This window comes from Colletotrichum fructicola, assembly GCF_000319635.2.
Source record: "Colletotrichum fructicola Nara gc5 chromosome Unknown KSG_Nara_v1_contig02, whole genome shotgun sequence".
Taxonomy (NCBI): domain Eukaryota; kingdom Fungi; phylum Ascomycota; class Sordariomycetes; order Glomerellales; family Glomerellaceae; genus Colletotrichum; species Colletotrichum fructicola.
In genome coordinates, this window is record NW_027094052.1 from 2,227,996 (window position 1) to 2,254,521 (window position 26,526).

The following is a 26,526-nucleotide window of genomic DNA, read 5'->3' on the forward strand; positions in this document are numbered from 1 at the left end:
TAATGAGACACGCCGTTTTGCAAAAATCTCTTGATCAAGCTCCCACGGCTTGGTCTATGCTTTTGTCGCCTCCTCCTCTTTATACAGGCCCTTGTAGCTCTCTCTCAGCCTCATGAACAGATGCTCATCAGCAGTCATGACCTTCCTCTCCGCGTACGGGTTCGCGTGCGGCGTGCCCTCCGGCGCGACGAACTGCTTCACCCTCTCGCTCGGCACCGGGTCCAGGGTGACGGATCCGACGGGGTGGCAGAAGAAGGCCATCGAGTACCTCGGCCCCGTGTCCGTCTCGCCGGGCGCGCCCTCACCGCCGAAGACGACCCTATGCACCGTGCTGCGGAACATGCCGTTGGTCCAGTACGACAGCAGGTCGCCGATGTTGATCAGGATGGGCGGGAGCGCGTCGGCCTCGGCCCCGGGCGGCGTCACGGGCACGGGGGCCCACGTGTTCTCGCGGGTCAGGATCTCGAGACCCGCCTGTCCGCGCAGGCGGAAGAGCAGGGTCAGGGAGCCGTAGTCCGAGTGGGCGCCGGCGCGGACGTCGTCCGGGGAGGAGGTGGCGGAGGAGGGCGGGTAGTAGAGCATGCGGAGGATGGTGCCCGAGTCGCCCTTTTCGCGGAGGTGGGCGGCGGAGAAGAAGGTTGGCGGGTCGACTTCGAGGCCGATGCCGAGGAGGTTGAGGAGCTCGAGGCAGAGGGCGTGGCACTGGTCTCTGAAAGAGTTCAAGAAGGGCTCATTGGGCTGGATTGTTGGAGGCAGGGGTTGCTGGGCTTTGGCGTCTTTGAATTCGCCAAAATTAAAGGCTCTAAGTCATGTTAGTCGTCTTTGGGTGTACATCAGCGCAGCGATTGGGAGACGCACTCCTTGTAGTCTCCGACCTGTGTGAAGTGTTAGTATTAGCTTTACGATAATGTCTGGGCCGGGTTCAATCTACTTGCCCTTTGGTTCTTAGGATCCAAGGTCTCAGAGTGCATGCCAGACCAACCACGGTTGTTTTGCTGGATGGTGCAGGCGGCCTTTTCCTCTACGGGAGCCTTGAAGAGCTTCTTCGACTGTTTCCGGCATGTCAGTCAAGTATTGAATTCAGAGGGGTCACAGTTTGTTACCAAGTCAAAGGCAGCATCGATGTCGCCGAGGTTGATGTACTTGCCGGTGTTGCGGATGTAAATGAAGCCGTGCTCAACCGCGGCCTCGACAAGCTGCCGCGCGATGGCGGTCCTGTCGACGCCAGGCGCGGCGATGTCGATGATGGGGATGTTCGCGTTGGGGGCCATATCTGCTGCTTTTTCTTTGGCTTATTCGCCTTCACAAGAGGAGAGATGAGAGAGAAGAACAAGGCGAATTATGAGAGTGAGCGAGCGGCGCACTTGGAGGGGCGAGGTTCACCCGAACTCGCGCGAAGTGGGATGCGATAAGCGATAAGGGTGGGATGATGAGTGTGGAGGGGCGGATAGGACCGCTTGAGACGGGGCCGGGCGACTTGTGTAATGTCTATTACGCAGCTTTTGATAGCGAACATGAGAATGGGTCTGTTTTGAGAGGCAGCCAGAATCTCGTGAGCTAGAGTGTTACCGCCGTACTCCTCTGAGCGGCTGGTTGCCTTTGGACGTGACGAGGCACAAGATCAAGATGTGCTGCATATTCGATGTGCGGGGTGAAACGTGAAGAAGTATTATTCAGATAAGGAGGCGTGGGAGGTTAAGCAAACTCAATATGACAGTAGCTGTCTCTGTTGGGATGGCTGTCCAATCAGACCAGGCGAAAAGCCAGAAATCGCAGCTCGAGCTGTTGCGACGAGGTTGGTTATGATATAATGTATTTCCAGTGATGCAGATGACAATTGAGGCAGAGTTGTCTTGACTTCTTGTCGGCCTACTCACTGGGCTGCTCTTGTTCCAAGCTGAACCCTGAGCCGGCAATCAACTGAATGGCGGGTTGCTGGGATGCAGCAGGTTGATAGCACAAAGCTTGAGCTGCGAGCAATTGACCTTGGCATGGGCCAAATTCTGGTCCGTTGACATGCCATAGGCTACTTCCGTAAGGTCTACACCGAGGACATGTTATGAATGGAAATGCTAGCTACTGACCCATGGAATACCGGTGTCGATGTGTGCTGTCAGCGACACAGGCAGTCACTGATCGAGTAGTTGGGCGAGTTGGCAGTGAAAAAGTCCAACTGCCCTTGGTAGCAAGTCGAAATGGGTTTAGGGAAGTCAAGGACCCCTTCAGTTAACTCATGTTACTATCTTGATATCACTCGATGCCAGTACCTCACAGAGTTAGAAGTCGTCAGACCAAATACCAAGTACAGAATATCTGCGGCATCCATCTGCAAGGGTTGGAAGGACGCGCTCAAGAAGGAGGTTGCATCCCACATCCCTGACTGTAAAGACGCGCGAATGCATCCGATAAGAGCGGGGATCGGGACAGGCGGGGACGGAGCCGCTGCAAGGTCGCTTCAATGGAAAGAAGCTTCGAGTGGCTGGAACACGGAGTGGCGCCTGTTGCTATTGGAAAATGGGACCGAAACGCGGTCTCGGATGCTTGTCTTTTTGTGTGTTTATGCTTCTAGGGTCCCCAAGCTGTCGAAGAGGTGGCTTTCTCTGGAGCTAGATGGACAGCGCAAGACAAGCTCTGGTTGGTAGAGCGAGATAAGGGAGTATTCATGAAAGAAGTAAAGGCCTGAAGGAATTCTTTCTGCCTGCCCGCCTTAAGATGTGTGAAGCAACTGCGATGATGAGTTGTCACTCACTCCTCGGCAGATAGACAGGTAAGGTGCAGACGCCTGCGCGGCAAGCCACAATGGAGGACACCGCCACAAAAGCCAACCCCACCCGACAGCACCTGCGGCGGCACTGCAACCTGTAACTCAAGGCAGGCGCTAACCCTAGGTACTGTTGCTAGCACCCCGAAACCCAAGGGTTCCATTTGCCAACCCGCTCCCCCTGGGCCCTGCCCGTGTCTGTACAGCAGTACCGTACCTCGCACCTACTGGTCTTACCTAAGGTCCTGGACGCTACCATGCGTCCTTGAACCCCAAACTCTCCCAATTTACCTACCGCCCCTCGCCAGCGCCTTTTCCAAAGCTCCCCTCTTCGTTCGAGACACGCTTGTCAGTGTCATTGGCCTTCCTGTGGCCTTCCTTTTTTCATGACAAGCTCAGTCATTCCTTCAGAAGTCATTTGAACTTCCGGCAGACCCTGTCCGACCACCTTGCCTCTCCTGAGAGATCTCGCGACCCAAAGCTCCACCCCCCGTCCCTCACCCCCAAACGGTTCGTTGTCAACTCGAGCTCGACGAGCTTCCTCGTGGTCGCGCAAGGTCCGACAACATGCCTAGTGAGTCCGCCATTTTCTTCTGCACTTGAACAACTTTGTTCCCTCCATGCGCGCGCCCTCTGCTGCATTTCGTGCCCTGTCCGGAGCCTCATCTTCTCGTCACATGCCTTGAAGGCTACCTGCGTCATACCCGCCTCGACTCGCCTCGCGCCCAGAAGCATCCGAGTTCCCGCCAGAGTGGACATCCTACGAGAATCAAAGTTCGGTCGCCCAACGAGGAAGGGAGCTCTGTGGCTACTCGTCGTCATCAGGATCTCGAAAGCTTGCACTTCAAGCTCGTCTCGTCCATGTTACACCACACACCACCTGGCCTCAAACTGCGATCGACGGCAACCGGACACTCCCGCTCCTCAACCCTGCCCTTGCAACTCGGCGTCCCGACTTCATATTTCACGAGCTGTTTCTTGGATATTACTGACCCAGAATGAAAGGCCTTGTGGAGGACGCCTGGACCAATGGCCATGCGATGTAAGTTCAACCGGCCCCCGAATTTGGGATCCTGCCAACTAAATTTCTCATGACCCAGGTCCCACGATGTCTCCGAGCTCGAGGACTGTGCGATAGCCATTGATGCGACGTATTACCTCCAGCTTTTTCTCGAGAGTCCCCATTTCCACGAGCCACTTCTGCCCGCGCTGGGTGGCATGACCGGCATCGAGTTCCACCTCCGAGCCGACATTGAGCAATGGAAAGCGCACAAGATCATCCCGTTCTTCATCTTCGACGGCCAGTCTGTGACTGGCCAAGAAGAAGTTGCGGTGCAGCGGGGAAAGCTTGCAAACCAGAAAACGAACGAGGCCTGGACTCTATACTTTTCCGGTGAAGCCACGAAGGCCGTCGAGGCTTTTGGTGCGAACTACGGTACGGAACACGGACGATGCGGACGGTAGCTATTATACTGACACGACTTGGCTTAGGTGCCTTCCGCATCCAAAACCTGTACCCCTTGCTCCAGTCGATCTTGAAGGACAACAACCTTCACTTCCTCGTGCCTCCATACAATGCCTCTGCCCAGGTCAGTCAGTGGTCTAGCAAGGCCTTCAAATGCGCCTTACTGACAGAAAACGATAGCTCGCCTATTTCGACGTGATTGACTCCGATCAATGCGCTGCCATCATGGGCTCCCAAGAGCTGCTCCTGTACCCCATCAGGGACACCATCATCCGCACAATAGACTGGGAGGCGAAGAGCGTCACCTCACTCTCCAAGAAACTACTGCTGAAATCACTCAACGTCGGCGAAAGCATGCTAGTTGACGCGCTGTTGATGACTGGCACCTCTTTCCTGCCCGCCTTCCCTCCTCTTCAGGACGCATCTCTTAACCCGCGTCAGCCATTCACCATTCAAGATGCGGTTAACCTCCTCAGAGCGTCGGAGAAGTCAGTGCAGTCCGCTTGCAGCTCATACGGGGATGTTCTCAAGTCAAAGGACCCGAAGTGGTTGGACAAGTACAGGCAGGCCAAGATGGCCATCAACCACTACATCTACATCGCAGAGAGCGGCGAGGTCAAGGTGAATGATTATGATCATATTACGAGCGATAATCACGAATATCTCGGCCTACAGCTTCCTGGAGAGCTCTTCCACTACCTCAACACGGGATTGATTGGTGCTCGCGTTCTCAACTACATAACACATAGCCAAATCGTTGTGACACCAACTCTCGACGGCGTGTCCTCGGAGCAGTACAAAAAGCTGATCACAAACCAGCTCGTTCCCCTCAAGGAGCAGAGTATCGCACTTCTCATCCCTAGACTGCATCGTGGTCTGCAGCATAACCCAATCTACCTCAAAGTGTGGTTCGACGATGCGTTCAACTACAAGATCAACAAGTCCCTTCAACCGTCGCCATCTCTGCGTGCCGCCACATGGGATGTGAAGGAGAGCTCTTTCAAGATGGTCGAGGGCCTTGAGGACCCCCCTGGCTCAATCGCGTACGAATTCGGAGCGCTGCTGTTCACTGATTTCGTTACGGCCACCTTCCCAAAGGACAAGAAGCGCATTGGTGGTATCGATTCATCTCAGAATATCAAAGCCGTTGTCATTTGGCGATTTCTACATCTCCGTGGCTACGTTGACGATTCTCACATGCTTACCAACTGGGGTAATGCTGTTGCTAGTGCGATTTGGGCCATGAAGGATTCACTGAAGAACATTGAACTTCCTGAAGGTCTCAACATCTTTGAGGCAATCTTGACCGCTTTTGAGCTCATCAGGTTTGACGTCCTCAACTCCCGACACAAACATGAGGAGCTCAATGGCGCTCCCAGCGCTGGCAGTGAGGATGATAAAGCCAGCATCATTCTCCTCAGCCGATGCTCCTCGCTACTCAAGCTTCGACACGAGGCAAATGGATACACGGGTCCCCTCAACAAGAATCTCTTGTTGTTCCGATCCCTGTCCACCGCAGTGCGCGAGGCTGACCGCGACCTGGTGGAGGCGATCGTGGCATCCATGTTCCTTTACGCGCAGTCTGAGAGAGATAGGGATGATTACTTGGACATTAACAACACGTAAGGATACCTAACCCAAAATTTGACCGCAACGATTAACGAGAAGATATGCAGGTTGCCTTTCCTGCACAGCCCAGACATTGCTCTAGGTATTGCGGTCAAGACGCTGATGGACGAGGTTCCTGCCGGTGAAACGCTGCAACAGCGACAAGCTACTATTGACGCTTTCCCCGGAAAGTTCTTCCCTTATGCTACTCACTTCAAGGAGGATATTCAGCTAGCCTACGCTTTCTTCGATGCAATCCACAAGGGTGTGCAGACGCTGAATAAGGAGGTTTCGGCCGCAGACAAGGCGGTGTGGTCAACAGCAAGCAAATACCTGGATCAAAAGCGATTCTAGGGCCGAAATTTCCTAGGCCTAGCAGCGCGGCGTTGGAGAATAAAAATACAAAACAAAAAGGCAGACGGAGACCTGGACAGCATGAAGTATGCTTAGCTACCGCTGTCGGAACGGCGTGTGTCTTGGGCAGGATATGAAGCATTTGGTCATTCATAGCCCGAGGCGATCGTAGCCCGCGGCGTTGCTCTGGGCTGCGACCCGCAGAGATGATGTTTGCAGTACTACAAAGTTAGATAAAGTTGTAGGTTCGCTGTTCTGTATTGAGTGGATGAATAGAGGCAGACTTACCTAGCACGGCTACTGTAGATGTTCACTACATATTCACTGATCAGCAACGCTTAATAGCGTCGTCAGTTTGAAACCGACAGGACTTAGACCAGAGGTTGTTCGACCTGTGAACAAATTTAATCACTAACTAGTCCTATTGGGCGGGCTGTGGTATCACGAAAGACAATGCTACGGAGAGGGGGGTGGGTATGAACAAATGCGTGTCTTCGGCGCAACTATTTGCCAGGTCAACTACCCTTCCGTAACCTCATGTTGGTCTTGCAGAGCTCGATCACCTTTAATAGTAAGTCGTGATTGTGATCCAAGACCTGATCCCCCTGAAACCCCGGGCGACGCGTAGCCCAAATAATCCAGCAACGGCCCAAACGCCAAATTCATGCATGTTGGTGGTATCTTTGCCTCTCCCCTTCTCCCTCCCTTCCCCAAACGGACACGCCGTATTCCTAAGTCTCCTTATGTCTGCCCCTTACCTGAAGCTAGGATATCAATCGTCTCTTGATCGGCTGAGGCACGGAGACCCGATCGACCGACAGCTCCTCATCGTCCATAACCTTCTGTCCCATCTGGCGGATCTTCTCGAGCAAGTGGCTGTAGTAGAGCAAGTGTTAGAATGATTCATCTTGAAATGTAGCTGGAAAGGGCGAAAAAAATTGATTCGAGGGTGCCGGGGAGAATGTCGTCTTCGTCTGAAGATCCCGCAGCAGTGACGGACTCAGACGGGGATGCTTCCCTGCTTGGTAAGGGTCCACTTGGACCGGTGTCCCAGAAAGGGGAGACCTCGTCAGAAAGGCAGAGTTGTCTGAAGTGTGAGAGAGAATGGGTGCCATACTCAATAGGAAGGTGGTTCTTAACACCCTCGGTCACTGCCAAGTCGATGCGCGCGTCCCGGTTCTCGTCCTTGTAGTGCGCCTCCTGGATGTGGTCTTGAATTCTTTCCCGGCCCTCGTCCTGATCAGGGTTACGAACAACGAATCCGCAATCTTCTTCGTCGCAAACCCAGGTGCCATTGGGCCCCTTGGCATCAGTTGTAGGGAGAATCTCCGCCCGGACAACCACCTTCAACGCGGCGGGAGAATCAGCGGTGTCAGCCTCAGACTCATTGTCGCTATCGCCAGAGCTGCTGGCGGCTTCCATGCTGTTCTCATCTGAGTCGTAGGTGTGCGATGTCTTTGCCGCTTTGGACCCTCGGGAAACTGTGTCGGGGGTGTCTTCCGTCGAATCGAAGCGTCGTTTACTTCCCTTACTGCCGACCAGACGTAAAGCCGACATCTTGCCTGCGGGACGTCCGGCACGCTTTGGCGGGGGCGTTGCAAATGCCGCTGAGCTACCAGTTCCATTCGTCTCAGGCCTTGTGTTTGTAGTCTTGGCTTTTCGCCGGATCAGGCTGCCTGGGATGTTTTCCATACTAACGTGCTCAAGCGTGATGCGAGGCCCATGAGCGTTTTCTTGCAGCGTGTCCCAAAACTTGGAGTCTCCCCAGACGCTTTGGTCCAGACGCTCCACCAGTTCCCTGGCGTAATATTTCAGTATCTCTGCTGAACCGAGATAGTGCTTGATGCTGTACTTGTAGTACAGCTTCGATGAAACCTTGGGGAAAGAATTCTTGCTGAGGGGTTCCAGCTCTGGACGAAGCTCCTCAAGTCCCTCCAAAATTAAATCAACATTTGAGCGTTCGCTGGCTTCCTGGTTCTGCGAACGTTCCGAAACAGACATGTTTTGCAGCGCAGCGTCCACATCCATCGGCTCAGGAGGCGGTGAAGGTGCTGCCGCGATGACCACTGGAGGCGGACTCCGCGATTGTGTCTTCGTCTTGGCTCTCGACCTCGACCTGATGCTTCGCCGAGAGCCGGATGCGCCAGAGTTGTGAGCTTCAACGTCATCATTGTTAAGGCCGGTGTCCTGTGGAGTGTCCCGTTGTCTGCGCTTCGAAATAGCCTTCTGCGCAGGGGGTTCGTCTGTTATGTCCGCTGGGGCAACGATGTCCATCTCTTCTGGAACTTCTTCGATGGTGGGTTGTCCTTGTGGCTTCATCTTCTGAGCCTTCTGCACCTCCAAATGGATGTCCTATCACCATTAGCTCCGGCTTCTTCTGTGTGGCGAAGATTATTGCTCACGGGGTTCCGCTCAACAAGCCACTTAAAGAATATTGTGGGTTCCCAATCGAACGCTGCGCGGTCTTCATAGAAATGCGAGATTAAGAATGGTGCGTGATTGTCGCAACGCGCCTCAACCTCATCAAGGGTCGCCCCGTCGCCCAAAGCCACCGCATACTGGAGCACATTAGCGGGTACAATAGTGCTTCGGTCGGCAATCACTAACCTTTAGAAGCAAGCTTTGTATGGTAAGTGCTTTCGGTGGTGATTTTCTTCCCTTCTTTTTGGACCCTTTCTTGCCAGGCTTGGTTTGGGTTTCGTACTCCTCGACGGCATCCGCATGCTCCTCGATTGCCGTCATAATGGTGTAGTAAATGGCAACACCCTCGATCATTCGATCATGTGTTGGCTTGTATTCGGCCGATGGAGGTCTTATCTCAAACCAGCCGGTCCCCCCACCTGCCCACGCACCATATCTGACGGAATTCTCTGAGTCGAAAGCGCCTATAGCGTACCTCCGAATATTCTTGGATTCGATCAGGGCGGTTCTCATGGCTGGGTTTTTGGCTACGCTGAATTAGTTCATGATTTTGGACACTGGGTGTATGCGTGACTGACCTCTGGAGCTTTGTTCTTGGTCTATTTTCAAACGGCCGCGAATTGTGAATGGCCCTTTCGTCCTGACTGTGAAGAGTTCAGCAGGATGGCCGTGCTTGTCGTGAATGGTGGCATCTTCAAGGATGAATGTCTGTATCGTAGATGTAGCATCGTCGGCTTCCAGGCGCGGATCGAACTTCTTGAGTACGGTTAGCTCATCGATGTAAACGTTGTCCTCGGGGTCGACGGTTGCCGTGGTGGAGTCGGACGTCCTCCTACGTCGTCCGACCATGTTGGCGGCCTAGACTGCGATCGAATGCGTGGGATCGGTATGGGTGGCCAGCATTGGGAACGGGGAAGAGATCAGTACTGGAAGGCAGGCGTTGTCGAGGCAGGTTTGGTGGACAAGGTCGTGGGAGAATTGTCAAAGAAGCGTTGCGGGGCGGTGACTTGCGCCGACGTTGGTGGATGCGTAAGGGTGGTATCGAGAAAGGCGCACGCGCGAACGCGATGAATTCCATTAAACAGAACAGAGGCGCGCGCACGGCAACAGTTGTGTTGGTGGCCCTCGAACCACCGGCCCTTTGCTTTGCGCTAACGTAACCGGACAGTACAGTGTACCTTACTGCGGTACCAGTGCGGGGCACTTGAAGCCGCTGCTGCTCCCCCACTAGAGCTGGAAAGAGGGCGCGTCGGGTACGAAGGTAGAGGGATTCGATGCGCCAGCAAGGGACTTGCTGGTTTGCGGCCCCAAAGACAGGGGCTTGAACGGCTGCCAGCCAATCGATAAGCTGATAACACACGCTGGAACGTCCCTTCCAAAAAATTTTGGCACAACTGCATGCAGTGAACCGCAGACCGCATCGCAAAAGCTAAAGAAAGAGCACCCATTCCCCCCACTAGCCTCGACCCTTCCTCTTCTTTTTTCCCTTCCCTCTTGCTCGAACAAAACACTTATCTACAAACCGAGGCGAATGCGAACTGCGTCTCGTCTTTGGAAGATGGCGAAAGACACCGTTTTCGAAGGCGTCTTCGGTAAGCTTTCCTCCTACTTTTCCCTGCATTCCAATCGAATGTTTTGGCTTCCAATGCTTTTTTTTCTCGCTGCGCAATGTTTTGCGCAAATGGAGCACCCTTCGCTGACCACAGACTCTGCGACCAGCCATCAACAAGCCGTACGGCATGAGCTCTGCGCAAGTTATTCGAGATGCTCAGTCCGCATTCAACCCCTCGGCCATGTTCAAGCCGTTGATTGACAGGGACCTCGCCGCTAAGAACGCCGAGCCCCGACAAGAATGGAAGCGTCGCCGACAGGTCAAGAAGGACACTCGCGTGAAGATGGGACACGGCGGAACGCTCGATCCGATGGCCACCGGTGTGCTCATTCTGGGCGTCGGTTCGGGAACCAAGTCGCTCGGCTCCTTCCTCGATTGCACCAAGACGTACGAGACCGTAGTGGTTTTTGGCACTAGCACGGACACCTATGACCGCGTGGGCAGGATATTGAGCAGACGACCCTACGATCACATCACGAAGGAGCAGGTCGAGAAGGCGCTGGACAGTTTCAGGGGCAAGTTCGAGCAGATTCCGCCGCTGTACTCTGCGCTCAAGATGGAAGGCAAGCCACTGTATGAGTATGCCCGCGAGGGTAAGGCCATCCCGAGGGAAATTGCCCGTCGCGAAGTCGAGGTCACCGATCTCGAGATGGTCGAGTGGTACGAGCCTGGTTCGCACAACTTTAGATGGCCTACGGAGGAGGCCGAGACTGCGGAGAAGAACCTGGCCGAGCAGGTCTGGCGGGTCAAGAAGCAGCAAGACGCCAATGGCGGCAGGAAACTGTCCCCAGCCGAGGAGAAGGAAGAGGAAAAGGCCATCTCGGAGCACGAATCTTTTAAGAAGAAGTTTGAGGAGCGGCAGGACGATCTCATCCGCGACAAGCCCCCCAAGAAGCAGCGCCCACCCAAGAACAACGCCCTCATGTCTGGTGCACTCGGACAATTGCCCCCTGGCAAGGGTTCCAACCTCATTCCTCCTCCCCCTTCTGAGGACGAACCCTTCCCGTGGACTGATAAGGGACCGCCAGCTGCCAAGATTCGCATGACTGTCACCTCTGGCTTCTACGTGCGCAGTTTCTGCCACGACTTGGGAGCAAAGGTCGATTCTGCCGGCATCATGGCTGAGCTGGAACGCTCGAGACAAGGCGACTTTGAGGTCCGTACCGCCAATTGCTTGGAATACAGCGATTTGGAGAAGGGCGAGGAAACCTGGGGCTCAAAGGTGTCGGAGATGCTTTCGTCTTGGATGCAGAAGTATCCCAACGGTGCACCGCAGTCGGAGAAGCAGCGCAACCAGAGCCAAGCCAGCCAGCAGAACAACGGTCGCAACAAGCTGCAGAAGAAGCGCAAGTGGGAGGAGAACAGGAAGAACGACGATAGCGACAGAAATGTCAAGAAGAGGAGAAATTCCAGTTCAGACGAGGGTGAGAAGCCCGCCAAGGCAGCAAAGATTGAAGAAGCAAAGACCGAGGAGCCCAAGACGTCTCCCAAGGGATCGCCCAAGGGATCGCCCAAGGGATCGCCCGGGGCGTCACCGAAGGCGTCTCCAAAGGCAAAGACGCCCTCTAAAACTGAAGAGGCAGAGTGGGAGGGCATCAAAGACTGAGCCAGCCCACTTAGATGTAGGATCTACGGACGCAGAGCATGGGGCACGATTATATCCGACTGATTGCAAATGGGAGAGGCACGGCGTATAAGGCATCATTTTGCAGGACCTCAAAAGCATTACGGGCCAGGTGGCAGAGTTGGCAGCTACAATTCTTGCTCTTTTCCAGCTGGCTAACTGTCGATACACGCATTAGATATATGCTGTGACGATCCAATTGATTCCTTCCTTTCATCTTTCGCACAGTAGTATCGCAATTGAGACCAAGTACGTGACCTGTGATGCAAACTCATCATTTTCCAAGTCCTTTAAACTTGTCCATTATGCCGACCATATATGCTCCATTACCGACCCCAAACTTCCGTAGATATCCATAAAATGTCCTTGTGTATCCATGAAGCCGCCCAATATGCTAAGTCATGTCGTCATAAATATCGCACTGCTATGCATCGTACACTCATCGCCAAGCGTGACCATCTCATAATTGTGATGACCTTGTCGACTGCGACCCCGTTGTCTCCCCAGAAAGCCGGCTGCCCGCGGGCCGCTCGGCCTCCGCGGTATCCTTCATCTCTCCCAGCAACGACCTCACCCTCTCGATGCGCCCAACCGCACCCTCCAACCTCTCCAACCGCCTCTTTTTATCTTGGTCCCTCTTCTCGAGCACGCCAACCCGCTCCTCCAGCTTGGCCCTCGCCCTCCTCTCCGTCGCGACCATCTCGTTCGCCTGCTCGAACAGGCTGACGCTCAGCTCCTCCACCTCCTGGCTCGTCGTGCTCAACCTCGCCTCGGCCTGCACCCTCAGCTTCTGCTCCCTCGTCAGCGCCTCCAGCAGGTCCTCCGTCGTCGCGGGGTCCCGCTCCCCCGGCGGGGGCGGCGTCGGCGCCCGCAGGTTCGGCGTGCTCTTCATGCCGCGCGGGCTCAGCAGCTGCGAAAGTCTGTTTGCGCCGCCGGACAGGAACGAGGTGCGGGTGGGCGACGGGCTCGGCGGGGCCGGGGGAGGGTTGTGGGAGGCGGCGATGCGCAGGCGGGTGAGCTCGTCTTCGTAGTCGGCCCAGCGGTCGACGGCGGCGGCGGCCTTTTGGTTTAGTAGGCGCACCTGGGCTTCGAGGTCTGCGATGCGGGCTTGGGCTTCGAGGAGGGCGGGTGGTGGCTCGATGACGACGCCGCAGGATGGGCAGGAATGCTGCTCGGAGCGGTCCGTTGAGAGGGATAGTGTCGGCGGCGGCAGAGGCGCGGTCATCGTCATGGTTGCGCTCATGGCTGGTATGCGGGTGGACGTTCGTGGCGGGCTCTCTCTTTTTCTCTCTGCGAAGGGGTGCAGCCAAGGCAGGAGCTAGCAGACGAGGAAGAGGAGGAGGCCTGGCAGGTATAGGTGGGAAGACACCGAGCTTGAGCCAACAAAAGCTGCGAGTCGTACAAGCTTTGGGTGGGTGGTTGAGTCGTTTTTGTGCAGGAAGGGGGAAAAGCTAGCGGGTGCTAGAGTTTGGAAGGTGTGACGTCGCGGAGCAAGAGGTTCGGGAGGGAGGTAGGGCGGATGCGAGGGGTGGGCGCACGATGGCAGGTTTAAGGTAAGGTTAAAGGTCCCGTCGTTAGTTAGGTAGGTATAATTGGAAGCGTTGCGGTAGTGTGTCCCTTATTCGGCCCTGTGTTTGCGCTTCGACCTTTTGACTGAAAGTCTGTGAGAGACAAGAGAAACAGATGTTTTGGCGCCGAATGTGAAGGATATTGGCTTGTCTGAGCTAGAAACGATAGGAAGGCGAGGAACAAATTAAAAAAGTGTTCACCACAATTTTCTCTCGTTTTCGTCTGCCTGGACTTCCGGCGCCCACATGCCTCCTCCCCCTCCATTCAGATGTGGTGTGCCATGCAAAGTGCATCCTGTCCTGTCCCTGTCCCCTCTTACCTTAGCCACCGGGTTAATGAGGTGGTGGGTGGTATGTTGTAAGGATCCATCTTCTCCGTGTGCGTGTGACACTAGGCTTCAAAGGCTGGGGTTCCGTACGAATACAGGGCCGAGGTGGCCTATGAATACGCTCGCTGCAACCTATCAACCAACGCAACCCAACGCGACGGGACGGGCTGCGGCTGGGTTCAACTGCGCCTCCCTGCTTTCGTCTTTCCGTCGCAATTGGGGAGGCTCGTCCAAAACGTGGGCGGAGCAGCCCAACGGCGCCGGCGATTGGCGAAGCACCTTATTTGGGCGACGACCGTGCTCCACTGCTGTTCCAGCACCCTCCTTGATCAGCCTCATCTACCGAGATGGCAGGGAGAAGACAACGCTGCGTCAAGGCCTCTATCTGCTGCGTATTTCCTGTCCTCTTTGCGGGCCGTCGGACGTTTGATTTAATTTGATGAGTTTTTTTTTGTCTCTATTTTCATCCATTCTTTGACCTTTTTTTTTCTTGTTGTTTAATTTTGGTCTAATTGCTGACAATGCTTCAAGAATGTTTGGCCCCCGACTGTCATGTGCCATCATCACTGACTGATTGCGTCAAAGGCCACAAAGGGGTCACATTCGTCGTGTATCATATCTGTGGGCGCAAGCCTCAACCCTTCTTCTCCCTGGCCCCTTTCCTCCCATTGATGCCCGGAATTTCCTGCTGATAACCCACGATCGTCCCCTTGCATGAATATGGCTCTGACATCGGACTGGGCACATTGGACACCTACACAGTCCGTCCGCCTGCCTGTGCCCGACGTCGCCGGGGAACACGTAGGGCACTCTGCCGAACATGACATGCAAACCCTCACCAGACGACACTGACTGCCGCCTCCGTGGTGTGGTTCGCGGCGGTCAATCCCCCTCTCTCCCCCTCATTGCTTCCTCCAAATTTATGCGCAGCAGCTTCAGAACAGAAAAAATTTAAAGCTATGCGCCGGCCCTCGGGTTCGGTCCAAGAGTCTGAAACCGCCAAACCCGCTGTCATGTCGTCATATCAGCCTCCCGTTTCGAAACACGACGAGAGCTCTTCCTTGTTCGGAGGGCGAAGCCGGCAACCGGTCAGCCTCGTCGGCGGCCGAGGCGGAGCAAGAAAACTCTAATTTGGGCTTGCGTTGCGCGTCCCGCCTAATATTGTCGGCGGACACGACACACCACCGTGGTCGTGAGATCTGCTCCGAATGCGAGGTCGGTTAGGAAGCACCCATCAGTTCGGCTTGGCCACCTTGCGCGGCTCTCCGATGCCCGTCTCCGGGTCCTTGTACTCTTTCCAGCTGACCGGCACCATATCGTTGCCAGCCTCGCTGGTGGCCATGATGACGCCCAGCTCATTGCTTGCCGTGGAGAGATAGTAGTTTGCCTGGTCTCCAAGAGAAATCTGTCAAACAAGGTTAGTCAGAACTCTTCGTTCTCTCATAGTTCATAGCATAGAACATACCACCTGCGCCCGCACGATATCGCCAGGCTTGAAGCTCTCATAGATCTTGACCTTGTCCTTCTCGGTCGCCCGCACATCTTGAGAGCGGATGACGCCCTGCCACTCCGTCTGCAAGACCGTGTCACCGACCTGCTGGATCGTCACGATGGCCTGCTTCGGCATCAAGCGCACCACACGGCAGAGGACCACGTTTCCAACGTCGGGAAGCACCTCGCGCTTCTTGTCGCCGTTGGCTTGCGCCTGGCGAGGGACCACAGAAAGCGTGGGCAGCTCATCTGCGGGAAGGGCCGTGATGCGAGTGAGGCGCTTCGCGGGTCCAGTTGAAGCCTTGGCGGAAGGGGTCACCTTCACCTTGCCCATCAGCGAGGCCACGACGTTGCCATTGTAGATGTGCGTTCCGGGGCCGGCAGCGTAGCGGGATGTCGAACCCAATGCTTTGCCGGGGACGGCGGTCTGGGGGATCTCATCCGTGGCCATCTTCAGATGTTGTTGACTGTCGTATATGACGTATGTGAAGAGTTCGTTTGTTCAGCTTAGTCCACAGCTCTTATTCGTAATCGGTCTGCAAGTCGTGCAGAATGAGCTGACGAATGACAAAGAGTGGATTGATATTGCAAAAGTTCTCTTCCGAGCAAGGCTGGGGTGAGAGAATCCGCTCCGTTCGGCAGCTTTTGAGAATTGTAAAAATCCGAATGTCCGAAATTTTTCAGTGAGCTATTGGCGGCCGCATAGTCCCGCGGGGGCCGTTTAGACGAGAGGTGCGCCGGGGCCCCGCTATCCGGAGGAATCCTAGACGACCTGCACCTGCTATGCGCTGTGAGCTGTCCGCTAACGACCTGGAGCTGCCCATACTCAGGCCACTGGGAACTCGAGCTTCCGGGCGGTCGCGCAAGGCAGAAATAAGGTGAATCTGCAGGGTCCTGGGTGACGAGGGTCCAATCCTCAACCAAAACATTGGAGCGGTGCGATTCCGCAGCTCAACGATACTTTTACTTATTTACCGGCTGTCCCGTCGCAAACTTTCCCGATACACATACCTCCCTAATTACCATTGCGCATCGCCGAGTCCGGGGACTTGCAACATTCCTTGAGCTTTCTTTTTTGGATCTATCTTCTGGGTTTTAGATTTCTGGCATCTTCTTCACAATGTTGTCCATCAGCCGGCTGTTCTCGCTGGCGTTGTGGATCGGTCTCCTGACCCCCATCTACATGTTCCTCGAGAAGAACTTGGAGAAGTTCTACATCTTCGACCACGAGCATCTGCACGATCTCAGCAAGCGCGCCATCGCCGCGCACGGAAACGACACTAAGTCCGTGGTCAACTACATCGTCACCGAGCTCCATGGCATCGTCCCCAACAACGTGAACCTCGACGAGGAATGGGTCTTTAACAACGCCGGCGGTGCCATGGGCGCCATGTACATCATCCACGCCAGTAAGCAGCTCCTTTCCACACCGCTACTCCTCCGTGCCAATTGACTAACACCTCTTCCTCTCCGCCAGGCATCACCGAGTACCTCATCGTGTTCGGCACCGCCATCGGAACCGAAGGCCACTCCGGCCGCCACACCGCCGATGACTACTTCAACATCCTCTACGGCACCCAGCTCGCCTACGTCCCCGGCAAGTACGAGCCCGAGGTCTACCCCCAGGGCAGCGTCCACCACCTGCACCGCGGCGACGTCAAGCAGTACAAGATGGATGAGGGCTGCTTCGCGCTTGAGTATGCCCGTGGCTGGATCCCTCCTATGCTCTTCTTCGGCTTCGCAGACGGCCTGTCCAGCACCCTCGACTTCCCCACGCTGTGGACGACCACCAGAATTACCGGTCGCGAGATGATCTCCAACCTGCTCAAGGGCAAGTTCTAATGAACTCGGTGCACGTTACGGCAGGAGCCCCTGGCAGATGGCCATGCGATGCTAGCATACCATCATGATGCGATGACGCGCCATGAAATAGACGAGGAAAGAGACGGGAAGAACATAGACACTGACCGAGGGTGGTTAGAGGGTAGATGACGCTGATTACGGCTTATATATTCCAATTGGTCATTCCGAGGGAAAGACTCGTCCATATCAATATTTAATACGGCAACAATGCCACATTCCAACACCAACGAAGCTTCAATGGGCTAATCGCCCAACAGCGGTGCTGCAAACGAGCTGAAGTTGTACCTGCAGATAAGAGACCAACACCAGATACGCGATCCAATGATACAGCAGATCGGCCTTATATTGCATGCTGCTGCGCTGATCAGCCCTAGGCCCCTGGTCTGCATGCTCGTTGGCAATGGAGCAGCTCTATCTCAAAACCACTTCCGTCGCCGTTATTTGGTTATCTCGAAGCTTTCAGAGCAGCCGTGTTATGTTAGCATCCTCGACAATTTGATGAAATCGCCAATGGCACAGATTGACCCAGACTAGGCGTGTGTTGTTTATAAGCGCGGATGTCATATTGGACTCCGTATATCTGACACTGGGTCAGACAAAAAAGATGATGAACCACATGCAACACCGAGCATTCGCCGATCGTCTCCGACCCGACTACTACTTCGGCCCTCACTGGTTTATCGATGGGGGAGCGGACGGGACCCCGAGTTCTCCAGTGGGTGTGGTCGCATGTGCCAGCTGCATGTTTAGAAGAGACTTATGAATCTGCTCCGGGGAAACAGCACTGAAGCTGGATCTAAATGTCAACATGATTGAGCTGTACAAGACGGGGACGGCGAGAACGATAAGGGCCACGGGACGAGAGATGACGAAGGAGTATCGATGATGTCTAAAGAGATGATGTTCAGTAGCTTGATGACTTGCGGATCAGTTTCGGTAGAGTTCGATACTCGCCGCCGGCATTTGCTTGAATTCAACACAAGACATCCTATGTTTTCTGTGCCTGGGCGACTACATTCCTATGTACCTAAATGCTTATATTACGAATGACGACGACGATAATAGTAACAATAACTCCGATGATAACGATAGTAGTTGTAACGACGACGACGACGACGACGACGACGACGATGACGATGACGATGATACTAATAAGGACGACGATAATAGAACAGACTTAGGTATCATATAACCACGGAGAAATTGGTCGCTCTAGCACAGAAAAAGTGGGCGGTCTCTTTAACACCTGGCTGTATTACTCGACGTCAATTAGGATCGATGGCAGGAAATGTTCTTACGATACTTATGATGGCTCTGTCTTATGGGCCAGTGTCTCTTTCAAATCGACCTGACCCTCCTCGTATTTTGAAGACCCCAGTCTGGCCGCGAGCACAATATTATGGTCAGCTCTTCTAGCTGTGAGCTGAAAAGATGATCACAGAGGCTCGTTTCGCCACATCAACTATGTCACACTGTTCAATATCCAGCACCCTTTGTATGTTGTCAGGACGATCTATCGACTTTGCCCCAGGACTTGGCATCGTTTCCTTTTGTCATTATAGTATAGATGGCTTCTGGTCAGCTAGCTAGCATCGAAGCTGAAAATTGTTGCTGTTTAAGATCGGATTCACGATCTACCTGTGATATAGGTATTGATGATCGTACAATATTATAGTTTAAGGTTATTATCGCCTTTTACGATGAGCTTAGAACACATTTCTCGTGCAAAGTGACTGGCAACATGCGCTTAAATCTTCTCTAAAGTTCGTTATGAGTTCTTCTGTATCTTAACATCGGCGCTATTTGCCTTAAATACCTATGTTCAGTTGGAAGCTCATCTCAAGCATTCTCGTTCTCGCTAATTCTGAGTCTTTATGAGCCGCCTTGAAGCTCAGAGGCTTCCATCACTGGCGCTTGCTTACCTTTGGTGCCCCCATTAAAGTTGCGATGGACTTGAAACATCCGCAAAGCTTCATTTCCTTCATAGTCGGAGTTGTCCCTCCTACACCAAAGAGACAACCAAAGCCAATAACCTGCTACGAGTGAGCGCGGCATCTCGAATGACACCGTTATACACGCCAGCTGAGCTTTCTTCAATACCTGATGCTACTTGCTCTATGCTGGGGTCATGTTCGCAGAAATTATCTTCTCGGATCCCGAAAGGTTCCCCTGCCTTCCTACGTCGAGGAATACGGCATGAAGGCCTACCTATTCTCACAGTCCTGACTTGTCTTTCACAAGCCATTCAGTCTCTCGAGGTTGTTTTCTGTGACAAATACTACCCCAGTATTCTGGCTCTGGACGGAGTCATGTTTGAAGCAATTCCATCAACTTTCGGCAGCGATTGTCGCCTGGTCTGAAAGCTCCCGACAGTTTGGGCATCAAGCTTAACACACAGACGCCGGAACATTAGCCGATCAACCAGAATAGAACTTTTCAATAAACCAAATCACTCTTTGGAAGCCATCAACAGGCAAAGTGCCCGTCTGGCTTCCATCTCGTCTGGTGTCTCATACGCTGTTGCCCCTGAGCTCAGACCCTTCCTTCCACAAGTCGCCGCTCCCACTGACTTGCTTCCCCTCCCCCACGATCTGCAAGGCAAACCGTCCGTTCTTGCAGCGTTTGAGAACTCCCAATGCATCCCTGCGTCGCTCGACTCCAGGGTTTTCGGGAGCCAATCCTTAGGCTTTTCACCCCTCGAGATAACGAGCTCGCGCCATCCTTGCCTTCCATATGTGTTTCATACTTCGGGCCACGAGCCACGATATATACCACCCAGCACCCTCGGGCTTATCAGTGCGGACTACATCTCACCCATAATCAGTCAAGTCATTCCTTCCAGTGTCTGTGGTCGTCATCGCGGGCGAGATCGCAGTCAAGATGTCCAACCGAGATAGGATCGAGCAGGCCGGGAGCCAAAGCACCGAGGTTTCCTACGACATGAAGTACTATGAGGATGTCTCGTTGGACGAGAAGAGAGGCATACAGAGCCGGCCCGATGCACCGACTGACGAGGAGCTGAAGACCCTCCGACGCGTTGCGGATCACATACCCTTCAAGCTCTTCACCATTGCCTTCGTTGAGCTCTGCGAGCGTTTCTCTTACTATGGATCTGTCATTGTTGTAAGTGGATTTGCCGGGTAACCTTTCTCGGAATGCACGACTGACCAGAGTCCAGTGTATGTATTGGTCAATTGAGAATACAGGAGGGAGGGAAAGACTAATAAGATCTAGTTACCAACTTTATTCAACAACCCCTCCCGCCTGGTTCGACGACCGGCCGTGGCATTGACTCTCCCAAAGGTCAGCCCGGTGCTCTAGGAATGGGACAGCAGGCTTCAACGGGTATCACTACGTTCAATCAGTTTTGGCAATATTTCATGCCCCTATTCGGTGCCTGGGTTGCAGACAAGTACTGGGGCCGATACAAGACCATCTGCATTGCCATCGCTGTCGACCTCGTCGGGCATCTGATTCTCATTTCCTCGGCGATTCCTCCTGTCATCACCAAGTCGAATGAAAACTCCTTGGCCGCGCTCCTCGTCGGAATGATTACCATCGGGTAAGGTCATGCTGGTTCGCAGATGCAGGGGAGCTGCTAACAGGTCGAAGATTTGCGACTGGAGGCTTCAAGCCGAACATCAGTCCGTTGATCACCGAACAGCTGGAAATCGACCACCTGACCGTGCGAACGATGAAGGACGGCGAGAGGGTGATCGTGGATCCCGCCATCACTATCAACCGAGTGTACAACTGGTTTTACCTCTTCATCAACATCGGTGCTTTGGTCGGTCAGATATCGATGGTGTACGCGGAGAAATACGTCGGCTTCTGGCTCAGCTTCACGCTCCCGACGTGTATGCTCGCATTATGCCCTCTGGTGATGTGGTGGGGCAAGGGAAGATATCGCGATCAGCCTCCGTCTGGATCTGTATTGGGTCCGGCTTTGCGAACGTTCTTCTTCGCGCAAAGGGGTCGATGGTCGATCAACCCAGTGAAAACCTGGCGGAACATGCACGACGGTACATTCTGGGAGAATGTCAAGCCGTCTCGGTTCAGCGACGCAACTCGTCCGAAGTGGATGACATATGATGATGCATGGGTCGATGAGCTGTAGGTTACGGATGCAAAATGCTTATCTGGGAGATATGCTGACCTTCTCAAGGCGTCGTGGATTTGCAGCATGCGCTGTGTTCTCCTGGTATCCGATATACTGGCTTTCTTACAACCAGTGTACGTCTCCCTTTCCCACCTAGCACGCTTGTTAACTTACACTAGTCAGTGAACAACAATCTCGTCTCTCAGGCGGCAACAATGAAGTTAAACGGGCTTCCCAATGATATTCTATCTAATCTCGACCCCCTGGCCCTGCTTATCTTCATTCCTCTCTGCGATCTCGTGCTGTACCCCACCCTCCGCAAGATGAAGATCCGCTTCACGCCCATCCGCAAGATAACCTTTGGCTTCTTCACCGGATCCGCGGCCATGGTTTGGGCGTGCGTCCTCCAATACTACATCTACAAGAAGTCCGTCTGCGGCGACAACGCCTCCGGCAACTTGCCGAACGGGGAACCTTGTCCCAACGTCGACATCCTGGTCTGGGCCCAGACCGGCGCATACGTGCTCATCGCCCTGTCGGAGATCTTTGCCAGCATCACCAGCTTGGAGTATGCCTTCAGCAAGGCGCCGAAGAACATGCGGTCCATGGTGCAAGCTGTTGCGCTGTTCATGTCCGCCATCTCGGCTGCGCTGGGCCAGGCGTTCACTCCCCTGAGTGCGGATCCGTACCTCGTCTGGAATTATGGCATCGTAGCTGTCTTAGCCGCCGTAGCAGGCGCAATCTTCTGGGTTCAGTTCCGCGGTTTAGACGCCGAGGAAGACGCCATGAACGAGTTGCCTGAAGGTCGTGTTGGTGCTGGAACTGCTCCCAGTGGGGGTGTTTTGGGACATGAGATGAATGAGTTGGCTGAGCCAGGAAAGAAGTACTAGAGCATGCCCAATGCCATCTGTAAATGAACTTCACTTAATAGTGTCTGCGAGTTTGGGGCAAAGCTGCTGTGGTTCAGTGAGAGGTGGTCCACGGTGTTGATAAGGGGCCCAGGGGGGCGAGCGCCGTCTGGTGGGCTGAAGAGCACTGAGGGCTTCTTCTCACGGGCACAAACAATGATGATACCGATATTTAAAAATTCTGAATGATATTCGTGGAAAAGCACATTGAACTGCAGAAACCTGTCACACGGCCCACGGGCGGGTAGGCTATCCTCCCCCTAAACTGCCACTGCAAATCGTCGAACAAGACCACCTCAAGGAATCAAACTGTAGATACGGAGCGACCATTGCCTCTAGTATGGCCTTGATCGCCAATAGTCAGTTAGAGGAGTCCTTCGTCTTTTGTGAGTTAAGAGTATCATGGAGATGATCGATTCTGCTAGCTTAGTGTGAGCAAAACGCGTGAGATGCTGCGACTAAGTCCTGCGAACCAGTCGTCAAATCGTATGAAATAGGCGACCAAAGATTTTTACTGCTTTCTGAATCATTGCGACAGCAGTTACAGCTTATTTCTGGGTCGAACGGCGCTCCGGTTGGGAGTGCTCCCCTGACAGAGGGTCCTCAGGTGAGAGTGGATAGGGGGAAAGCCCTTCGGAAACTCACCGATAATTCATTTCACTCAGGACGATACATGATCTGCGTTCTGGTAGAGATTTAAGGTGAGCGATGAAGACCTTGGAAGAGGATCTTTGCGCTTATCGATACATCGGTGGTGGCCTCATGGTGTCGTTTCACTGATGCTTTGAGATCCCTAGTTAGCCCGTGTCATGATGAAGCTGGCATCGTTCGGCACATCTTCCAGCTGTTTAACACACTCTAATGAAGCAGTAGATACACAAGCACGCATCTTTGGAAAGATTGCTGTGCTTATCGGGCTTGTTCAAGTTGACGGATAGCATCTCACAGTACTACTTGAAGCACTCATGCTATCGCAGCGTCACTCTCGCAGCTCATCAGACTACACGTAAGGGAAAGTGAGAAAAAATAGAGAAGGAAATCCCACGACTCGGTTTCAGTCGGCTCCCACGCGTGGCAACACACTCCCCTGCTTATCGTCACGATTTCAAGTCGAGAGAAGAGATGGGGCTAGGACCAGTTCCTTATCAGATTGCAACACCAAAGAGTCAAGGACGATGGGTTCTCTCTCTCTCTCTCTCTCTCTCTCTCTCTCTCTCTCTCTGTGTGTGTGTGTGTGTTCTCGCTATATCCCGTCTGTATCCGAGCAAAGACGAGAACACATCCGGATACTCTTGCATAGTATTGATGTAAGAACCCCCATTGTGAGAAATGATAGCTGTGATGGAAACCTTCCTAGAAGAGGGTATCACTTCAACGCCAAGGATCAATAACTTCTTCATCAGATGAACGAGCACCAACCCGCGTGCCAAACCCAAAGGAGAAATAAGTGACACTGAAGAAACCGAAACGGGCGGCAGCGGCCCCCCCCCCCCCCCCTCTAAAAATAAGAATGAAGTCATCTCATGCAAGTCCCGGGTCCCCCCCCCCCATGTGCACATCTTTCGCGCCGGCCGGCCGGCCCCACGATGGTCAGTATTGGTTTTTATTTAATTTTTTTATTCTTTAATTCAACCTGCTGAACCTACACCAAGAACGGATACCGTCGGTGGCCTTGGATGGTTGACCGTCCCACGCGGGCCTCACCGAATCGGGATTCTTCTGGTCAGCGCTGCGGAAACCCCCACGCTGGGAGCAAGGGGACGAACGGCCGCTGCCGCCCTCGCGGCACCCAGAGTCACGTTCCGTGACCTGGCCACATAACCAGGGATAAATATGTAAAAGCGACCTTTCCCCTGGGTCTCAGCTCTCATGTTCCGCGCGTCCCTCGTCACCTTCACGTTATTTGCAGAACGGTGTTGAAATAAATACGTCTCGTTATATTGGTGACCTATTTCCTGTCTTTCTCCGACGCAATGCTTTCATGGGGAGCGGGAAAAAAGCATAAAGCACCCAATTCGAATCGCCCGCGAGCTATGCATTACTCGCCGTCCCTTACTTTTTGTTTTGTCGACCACGCAACGCCATGCCAGCCCATGGGAAAATGAAATCGAGCAAAGAGCTGTCATCGCCATCACTGAAACCAAACAGCTGACCCAGACAGATTGACCCCCAGAGGGACGCATGAGACATGCGTTTCTGCCGGGCAGCCAAAAGAACACAAATCTCAATCCCCAAACGCGCACTTTTTTTCCGAACCGATTTCCCGTCATTTTTGTTTTTCCTTCTTCCTCGCCCAGACGCCGCTGCATGCAATGTGTATGTCGTGTGTGGGTTGTGTGTGATGTGCTTCAAAGGTCGTTCGAGCCATGTCAGCCGAAACCGAGTGGTGCCACCGGGTTGTCAAGGCATGTCGTCTCCAGGCTCTTAAGCAAGCCATTCCTCTTCGTCTCTCTTCAGGCCTCTCATAGTAAGACCTTCATCTTCATCCTCAGAGTACTCGTCGTCCTCTTCTTCCTGCTGTACCTCATGCTCGGGCTGGCGAGCGCCGGGAATGTTCGTGCCATGGACGGGAGCCGCATCGTCTTCAGCTGCCTCTTCTTCCTCTTCCAGCATCCACGTAAGCCCGTTGGCTTGCTCTTCCAAAGGGAAAGCTTCCTGCGCGTACTCCTCGAGACCTCGCGGACCCTCCCAGAGGGCCATTGACTGGGAAAGGCAGTTTTCCTCCAACTCGGCGTCACCAAAGTAGGGGGGTTGTTTCTTGGGGTCGTCGTGGCCCAGCGAGAACAGCTTCTCCAAAGCCTCGAGCTGCTGGCGATATCCGTTGGGAATCTTTACCTTCAAGTCGATGGGACCCCGAATGTACTTCACGGGCCGCCCAACACCCCTGGCAAAGACCTCGCAGGCCTCGCGGGGGGTGAGCATCTCCCATGCCAGTGCAACGCGCTTCGTCCTCCACTTGGATACGCCGTCCTTGAAAACTTGCAGGATGGCCGGGCCAACATCATGCTCGGCATCGAGCCAAGGCAGCTTCACATCCTCATGGAAAGGGGCTTGCCATTGGAAAGAGCCGTCCGGCATGAGCTCCATGCAGAAGAGAGGGTACGGCAGGGAGGTGAAGTTGTTGTTGTAGATGCCTGTGTAGACGAAAGTTGCAGGCAGCTCAATCTTGCGCACGTATTCCTCAACCTGGTGCTTGGCGGCCCAGAGAGGCAGCGACGGCCACTCGGCGTTGTAGGCTGCGTGGTCCGGCATGGAAGAGTAGACGTAGTGCTGAACGCCGGCCTTCTTTGCGGCATCGGCGAGTGCCTTGCCGATTTGGAACTCGTCTCCATAAAATGTGGTGTTGATGAAGGCGAGCTGGACGCCGCGGAAGAGATCGTTGATCAAGTCATGATTAACGCCGACGCCGGAGATGGGACCGTTTGTTGTCACGTCTCTGTTGTCGGGCGTAGGCTTGTGTCTTGTGTAGAGCTCGCCGACGAGGACAGTGACGTTGGGATTTGAGTTGACTTCGGTTGCCACAACACCCTCAAGATTCCTCAGCTGGGCGCGGACATGGTAGCCAACGGCGGTGGCGACTCTGATGAAAGAGGCAGCCTGGCGACCGGCGGCGTTGATGACTGCAATGGTCTTGTTAGGGGTGGGCATCGGACGCTTGAAGGGGCGGAAGGTCAACGAGTTGTTTCTCGAAGCCGCCAGCGGAGACGACTCAGAGTATGAGGAGCGCGAGTGCTTGTGCGTTCTTACGGTGCTGTAGACTGCCGAGTCGCCGTGGTAGTGGTGATTTGAGTGGTCTTGCTGCTGTTGCTGTTGTTGTTGTTGCTGCTGCTGTTGCTTTGCGGGTCGGATGGGAATCCCGACCCCGTTAAGTTGGGAAGGCATCAGGGTGACCATTTAGAAGTCTCTGGGATGAACTACTCGCGCGCGGGGTGGGAGAGCAGGCACCGAAAGGGCAACCGAAGGCAGCGGCGGCCGAAAGGTTTTGAGTTGTGAAAATGCGGAAGGTAGGTGGTGCAAGTGCAAGGGCTTGTCGTCAACCCCGCTATTTCCCCCAGAGAATTGCGCCGAAGGAGGGTGTAAGTGCGGTCTTGGGTTGTGGAGAAGACCTTTGGTTCGGAGGGGGAACAGTGATGTGATAGATGTCCCGAAAACGGCTCGCTTTCTCCTATTGTCGGGGTCGAGTTGATGGGAATGTTTTACACAGGAGTATCAACCATGACAAACCGATACGTAAAAGCCAAAGTCGAACCTATGGCAGGCCGGATTGCTATCGCGAAATAGGGGAGGACCGAACGGGCCAAGTGCAGGTCTCTGCGTCTGTCTGCGTAAGGGTAGGCGGCACGCGAGCGCAACTTGCAAGGTGCGAGACGCCGAGGGAGCAGCAATGAGACGGAGCGAATGCAAGAGGCGCGGATGGAAAGGC

General features: G+C 54.1%; 9 protein-coding genes across 9 annotated transcripts; 4 read left to right on the plus strand and 5 right to left on the minus strand.

Moving 5' to 3' along the window:
• Window positions 1-54: 54 nt before the first annotated feature.
• Window positions 55-1,271, minus strand: CGGC5_v003370 (UPF0676 protein; the record flags this gene model as incomplete). Its single annotated transcript, XM_066151116.1, has 5 exons — window positions 55-802; window positions 859-875; window positions 932-936; window positions 983-1,049; window positions 1,104-1,271. 5 exons carry the CDS (start codon window positions 1,269-1,271, stop codon window positions 55-57), a joined length of 1,005 nt encoding a protein of 334 aa, XP_066009560.1.
• A 2,057-nt stretch (window positions 1,272-3,328) lies between these two features.
• Window positions 3,329-6,188, plus strand: CGGC5_v003371 (Uncharacterized protein; the record flags this gene model as incomplete). Its single annotated transcript, XM_032028793.1, has 6 exons — window positions 3,329-3,335; window positions 3,767-3,803; window positions 3,862-4,196; window positions 4,253-4,350; window positions 4,407-5,848; window positions 5,903-6,188. 6 exons carry the CDS (start codon window positions 3,329-3,331, stop codon window positions 6,186-6,188), a joined length of 2,205 nt encoding a protein of 734 aa, XP_031891272.1.
• Window positions 6,189-6,952: 764 nt separating this feature from the next.
• CGGC5_v003372 (uncharacterized protein) lies at window positions 6,953-9,458 on the minus strand (the record flags this gene model as incomplete). The annotated part of the gene is made up of 5 exons (XM_032028792.1): window positions 6,953-7,064; window positions 7,306-8,540; window positions 8,591-8,746; window positions 8,796-9,136; window positions 9,188-9,458. 5 exons carry the CDS (start codon window positions 9,456-9,458, stop codon window positions 6,953-6,955), a joined length of 2,115 nt encoding a protein of 704 aa, XP_031891275.1.
• Window positions 9,459-10,167: 709 nt separating this feature from the next.
• CGGC5_v003373 (tRNA pseudouridine synthase 4) lies at window positions 10,168-11,827 on the plus strand (the record flags this gene model as incomplete). The annotated part of the gene is made up of 2 exons (XM_032028791.1): window positions 10,168-10,201; window positions 10,329-11,827. The coding sequence occupies 2 exons, from the start codon at window positions 10,168-10,170 to the stop codon at window positions 11,825-11,827; spliced, it is 1,533 nt and encodes a 510-aa protein (XP_031891274.1).
• Window positions 11,828-12,305: 478 nt separating this feature from the next.
• On the minus strand, window positions 12,306-13,076 carry spo13 (Sporulation-specific protein 13; the record flags this gene model as incomplete). Its single annotated transcript, XM_032028790.2, has 1 exon — window positions 12,306-13,076. One exon carries the CDS (start codon window positions 13,074-13,076, stop codon window positions 12,306-12,308), a length of 771 nt encoding a protein of 256 aa, XP_031891277.2.
• A 1,900-nt stretch (window positions 13,077-14,976) lies between these two features.
• EXOSC1 (Exosome complex component CSL4) lies at window positions 14,977-15,684 on the minus strand (the record flags this gene model as incomplete). Its single annotated transcript, XM_032028789.1, has 2 exons — window positions 14,977-15,147; window positions 15,208-15,684. 2 exons carry the CDS (start codon window positions 15,682-15,684, stop codon window positions 14,977-14,979), a joined length of 648 nt encoding a protein of 215 aa, XP_031891276.1.
• A 669-nt stretch (window positions 15,685-16,353) lies between these two features.
• On the plus strand, window positions 16,354-17,075 carry erg-1 (C-8 sterol isomerase; the record flags this gene model as incomplete). Its single annotated transcript, XM_032028788.1, has 2 exons — window positions 16,354-16,642; window positions 16,711-17,075. 2 exons carry the CDS (start codon window positions 16,354-16,356, stop codon window positions 17,073-17,075), a joined length of 654 nt encoding a protein of 217 aa, XP_031891279.1.
• A 2,901-nt stretch (window positions 17,076-19,976) lies between these two features.
• Window positions 19,977-22,085, plus strand: ptr2-4 (putative peptide transporter ptr2; the record flags this gene model as incomplete). Its single annotated transcript, XM_066151117.1, has 6 exons — window positions 19,977-20,219; window positions 20,275-20,329; window positions 20,400-20,658; window positions 20,709-21,209; window positions 21,262-21,329; window positions 21,379-22,085. The coding sequence occupies 6 exons, from the start codon at window positions 19,977-19,979 to the stop codon at window positions 22,083-22,085; spliced, it is 1,833 nt and encodes a 610-aa protein (XP_066009559.1).
• A 2,442-nt stretch (window positions 22,086-24,527) lies between these two features.
• nmr (Nitrogen metabolite repression protein nmr) lies at window positions 24,528-25,997 on the minus strand (the record flags this gene model as incomplete). Its single annotated transcript, XM_032022517.1, has 1 exon — window positions 24,528-25,997. One exon carries the CDS (start codon window positions 25,995-25,997, stop codon window positions 24,528-24,530), a length of 1,470 nt encoding a protein of 489 aa, XP_031880643.1.
• Between the last annotated feature and the right edge of the window lie 529 nt (window positions 25,998-26,526).